This window comes from Amphimedon queenslandica, unplaced genomic scaffold, assembly GCF_000090795.2.
Source record: "Amphimedon queenslandica unplaced genomic scaffold, v1.1 AMPQUscaffold_10335, whole genome shotgun sequence".
Lineage (NCBI taxonomy): Eukaryota > Metazoa > Porifera > Demospongiae > Haplosclerida > Niphatidae > Amphimedon > Amphimedon queenslandica.
This window is the reverse complement of record NW_003549394.1, coordinates 1,828-6,576: the sequence shown is the minus strand read 5'-3', so window position 1 is coordinate 6,576 and position 4,749 is coordinate 1,828. Positions and strand designations below refer to the sequence as shown.

General features: G+C 36.1%; 3 protein-coding genes across 3 annotated transcripts in view; all 3 read right to left on the bottom strand.

Moving 5' to 3' along the window:
* Positions 1-10: 10 nt before the first annotated feature.
* On the bottom strand, positions 11-2,276 carry LOC105315417 (EF-hand domain-containing family member B-like; the record flags this gene model as incomplete). Its single annotated transcript, XM_011410064.1, has 10 exons — positions 2,247-2,276; positions 2,124-2,186; positions 1,914-2,054; positions 1,688-1,868; positions 1,528-1,640; positions 1,252-1,364; positions 1,131-1,208; positions 875-948; positions 672-820; positions 11-269 (listed from the first exon to the last, which is right to left on the bottom strand). Coding segments are annotated over exons 1-10 (1,201 nt in total), but the record flags the coding sequence as incomplete, so codon positions are not given.
* A 158-nt stretch (positions 2,277-2,434) lies between these two features.
* On the bottom strand, positions 2,435-3,279 carry LOC100632308 (short-chain collagen C4-like). The gene is made up of 2 exons (XM_020006136.1): positions 3,204-3,279; positions 2,435-3,141 (listed from the first exon to the last, which is right to left on the bottom strand). The coding sequence occupies exons 1-2, from the start codon at positions 3,277-3,279 to the stop codon at positions 2,597-2,599; spliced, it is 621 nt and encodes a 206-aa protein (XP_019861695.1). The 3' UTR covers positions 2,435-2,596.
* Positions 3,280-3,567: 288 nt separating this feature from the next.
* LOC109590215 (rab3 GTPase-activating protein catalytic subunit-like) overlaps positions 3,568-4,749 on the bottom strand; it is a 3,003-nt gene continuing 1,821 nt past the window's right edge. Inside the window, exons 5-8 of the mRNA XM_020006137.1 lie at positions 4,554-4,654; positions 4,239-4,484; positions 4,096-4,146; positions 3,568-3,969 (exon numbers count right to left, since the gene is read on the bottom strand). Coding sequence (XP_019861696.1) covers positions 3,799-3,969; positions 4,096-4,146; positions 4,239-4,484; positions 4,554-4,654 — 569 coding nt within the window. The 3' untranslated portion in view covers positions 3,568-3,798. The remainder of the gene's footprint in view (positions 3,970-4,095; positions 4,147-4,238; positions 4,485-4,553; positions 4,655-4,749) is intronic.

The window sequence follows — 4,749 nt, the reverse complement described above, 5'->3', positions numbered from 1 at the left end:
GATGAAGTACGATAAGCATCAGAAAGGACAACTTTTGATGGTTCTAGTCCTACCGGCTCTTTCATTCTCTCAGAGACTCTGTTGCTGATGTCAACTGAGACTGGCTCCATCCAGTTCATAAGACCCACCAGGTCACTGCAGACCACACCTCCTCCCTCAGGGTCTGAAGACCAAGCAATCAATAGCTCTGCCATGTCTTGGTCAAGTGGAACTTGAAACTGATAAAGAATTTCTTTAACATCACTAGGGTCTGCCTTTCCATTAGATCCCTATGTGTTATATAATGTTATAATTCTAACAAGACTATAGAGGTTTTTGTATGTACATGTACATGTACATGTAGATTTCAGGTAGGGGGTTATTCAGAGTTTTCTACAAAGCATGCTAATTGAGCACTTCATGAGTTAACAAAAACATTCCACCTTAAAAAATTCATTAAAAATCCAATTTTGATCAATTTTGGTGAAATTCGGTTTTGACCAGATTTTTGAGCAACTTTATAAATTCACAAAAATTTCAATTTTGATCAAAATAAGCTCAAACTTTCTAAGTACATGTACATTATGCATCAGAAGAGATTATAGGTATTTTGTCAAAAATTGCCTCATTTTTATAATGTCAAGTTTTGGAGTAAATTCCAAAATTTACTGATAAGAAGCTGAGATCATTACCTTTTGATTTAATCCATCCAACAGTTCACCAAACTTAGAGAAAGTGTTTTTCTTCAAGTGCTGTCTTATAGTCACTAATAGCCCAGGATGCCATGATGGACACTCCAGGAAGGCAGAGGGTCCACTCATCTGTACCAGATCACCAGCAGCTAAATACAAAATACAAATAATGTTTATTCTCAATGAGTCCATTCAGTACTTACAATAGTCATCTGGGATGACAGTGACACCAAATGTGTGGTCTCTATTTATGTGCACATACAGTGTTTCCTCAATCCTACAAGAAAGAGTTTACAAAATCTTCATAATTCAAAATTGCAATCAAAACTATCTCAAACTTTTGAGTACATGAATGCATAAATGTACGCATATAATTATCAGAAAATAATTACATGTATTAAAATAAACTTTCTTGTAAGCATGGACAATAGCTCACAGTGACCTAATACATGTACTTACGGGTCATGAACTTTTCCAATTTGTGGTCTGTTACGTTCTCTGAAGTCATCAAGCTTCTTCATGGTAACATTCCCTTGACTATTAGAAAGGACACTAATGATTAGAAAATCTTGTGACTTACTTTTTGCACCATTTTAAAGCAGTCCTAACACCAGACCCACTGTTATCATGAGGAGTTGGTACTCCATATAAACTATCACGAGTGAATCGGGACCAGTCATAATTTCTATCAATCTACGAAAGACAAATAAAGACAATTAAAGTAATAAAAAATTTTAAGCTATTATCATTATTAAAATGTCAAAATTAGTAAAGCAGACTTGTCATTAGTCTTGTACATACATGTACATGTACAGATAGTTTAAATTATTATCATTTTAAAGATTAATTTCCTTACCACTTCACCAACTTCATAGTCTCCATGACTTCTCTTGTACAGTGTTGCTGCTAGTTCTTCCTCAGCAGGACTGAGGGCTTCTGATGGACTGACTAATTCACCAGCCGAAATATCTACACACAGTGAATTTAAAATCAAATACCATAAAAATAATGCTGACCCTTTTTATTAACTATTCCAAATCTTTTATCAAGAGGATCTAGTCCCAGAGGTAAGCCGTGAGACTGATCGTGAGAACTTCCAAGAGGAGCTCTTCTCTTGCTAAAATAAAGCGAGTCCTTGAGATCTTGAAGGCGCTTCTGAAAGGCACTCTGGACAGGAGGATTGACAAGAGCCCCAGCCTTAAAGTAAGATGTAAAAGCATTGGGTTTAACTTTATACTATACCTGGAGTGAGGCTTTGCTGGTGACACCCATTGTGTTGCTTGATCTGTCAGGATCTTTAACAAATGCATAGCAGAGTCTCTTCTCTCCTGGCTCAGGATATGTTTGGTGCCGAAACTTTTTAACAGAGTCTGCAGTACGTGGCTATGTTGTAGATACACGTGTAAATGTCACATACAGTGACCTTTATGAGTCATTATCTTAATTACTCACCAGTTCAGTAAGAGTCTGCATGCATTCTTTTGTTCCATGACCACGAGGGATTAATTTCCCAGCCTAAGAGACAAGAGAATGATTGTTCAGTTGCTAATATACTCTTGTGTTCTTAATTCTTACTGGTGGCATATCACTGATATCAGTCGCCATTCTTGATTTGTTACTAGTTGCTATGGTAACAAAATACTTTTGTTTATTGTCCGTAAATTTCAACCACGTGATTAAGCGTGAGGTGGCTTTGTTCATACTTTGTTTGGCCATAGATGGCTTGATGGCCTCTTATTAATGGTAATAGACCTATTTACTAATTAATTTTAGCTATGTGCTCTTTTTCTAAATTAAGGCATCATAAAACTAAAAATCACATCATGTTCTAGAAAGATTCAAACTAGATCTAACACAACAAAATAAAGCTAGTTCAAACATAAACTACTAAGCACACACAGTTCATTAGCTTCTGCTTTCATTTTTCACTTTGAGCAAACAACACAAGCCATATCTTTTGCTTGAACAAAAGGAGGGCAAGAGAGGCCATAGCAGGTACTTCGAACATGATGGAACGATGCTTCAGGGTCTGGGTTTGATGTACCTGGTACCTTCTCCCTATTGAAATCAACACACTCAAAGACAACATTATTAGCATGAGTGTAATGCTCAGCTACCAGGTAACCATTGTATTCCCTTGTCCATGATTTAGGACACGTTATTTTTGCTGGTATCATGATCGTTGCTGATTTATTAACAGCAAGACACATTGCACAAGGTGCAGTGGAATCAATGAAGGATGGATAATGACGGGAGTGATACTCAGCTCCATAAAGGAATGCTTGATAGCTTGATGTTCCTGTACCAATAGGCCAATACTCTGGTGTTTTAGGTAGGCAAAGGTAGTTGGCTCCACCACCAGATTCTGACCACTTGCTTCCAGCAGCAATGCCTTCATAGACAAGGGTAGCACCAGTCCTATCAGTAGGACATACGGTACGACCCCATCGAATGTATGTAGCTCCTTTATCTTCATACATACAAACAGAATTAACATAAGTGAATAATAAAGGAATGATTTTACTAGCTTACCAGCAGTTGCTGTATTTATTTCAAAGCAAGATATTAAAGCTAAAAAGATGAAGGAGTTTGCAACAATCATTGACATCATTCTTCTTGGATTAAATCTAACAGTTTTTACCTGGCTTATTCTGCTGCAATGAGAGTGCTTTTATACTAGAGCAATGCATGTCATCATTATAATTATTGCTATATGCAACCAATATTTAACAAGCTGCTACACGACTGATTATGGGTTATAAAAATAGAGCACCTGATAATGTTAGCTTAGTCTCGTGTAACGTTAGCTATGCTACTTTTGCTTAACACTCAAAAGCTGTTGACAGTCCCAGCAGTAATGAGTCTAAAGGTAAACAAACTGATCACATTACTTTTATAGTCAAGAGCATAAACATGCTTCTAACAAAATAAACTCGTAAAATAAAGTTATTTATGTACAAAACTCATCAATAATTAGATATACTATTCCAAAAAGGAAATGCCAAAAGATTTAAACAACATTTAAGCATGCACTTGCTTTTTATACACAGTGCATTCAATGATGATAATTGTTAAAAACAGGTCTTAATTGTAAATTATAATAATAGGATCAAACAATTATAATGATTTAAACAATTAAAACATCTTGTGTGAAGGCTCCTGCTACTCGAGTTTCATCTTTAGTTAGAAAACAGAACATTCTCTGAGGAGCAGGGCTGGACAGTAAGGATGGCTGAGGAGACACAGTTCTTAAGATGAACTCTCGAGCAGTTGCTTTTGGCAGAGCAGCCCCAGTGAACTACAAGAATAAATAATAATATTTAGAGCAAATTTTTGATACCTAATGTAATGGAAAAATTAGTTAAGTACTCCACAAATTAAAATCAAGCAAATGTGATTTAAAAGATTATGCAGTTGCTTTTACCTTAGTTTGATGCTGACGTGAATGACGAGATGATGATACTTCATCCAAACTCTACATAAATTAAAATGTATATGTACATCACAGTCATGCACAAGCAATTTATAACAACAATAACAACAACAACAACAACAACAACAACATACTTGAAATGCTATTTGAGTCTTAAGCAGTCCTTGGAATGCTAATCCGGTTACACTGGTTACAGGATCTTGTAAAACCAGTTCAGGCTCTTCCACTAGTATTTGTATACTGGCCATTAGTTCCTTGTCCTCTGCTGCTGTTCTCTTAACAGAGTCAGTATTAATATCCAGTCCTTGCTTCAGCTTTGCATGAAGAGATGCTGCAGTTGCAATGTCATGTTCTGTTTTCTCCAATAAACCAAAACATTCCTAGAAACCATTTCAATAACTTAAACCTGATACTCAACACGTAATAACAAACACTTTTAATTTTTTTACCTGATAAATGGGGAGTGAGTCTAAAGATATCCACTGTATTGTCTTAGTTATATTGATAGCATCATTGATGTAACCCCAAGCACTGGGTAATGCCATCTCCTCTACAATGAAATGAAAAACAGTATACATGTACTCCAGGGTTTCACTACAGTAGTGCTCATGCAGCTTCCAAGTTGCTCAAAAAATAGGATCTCTT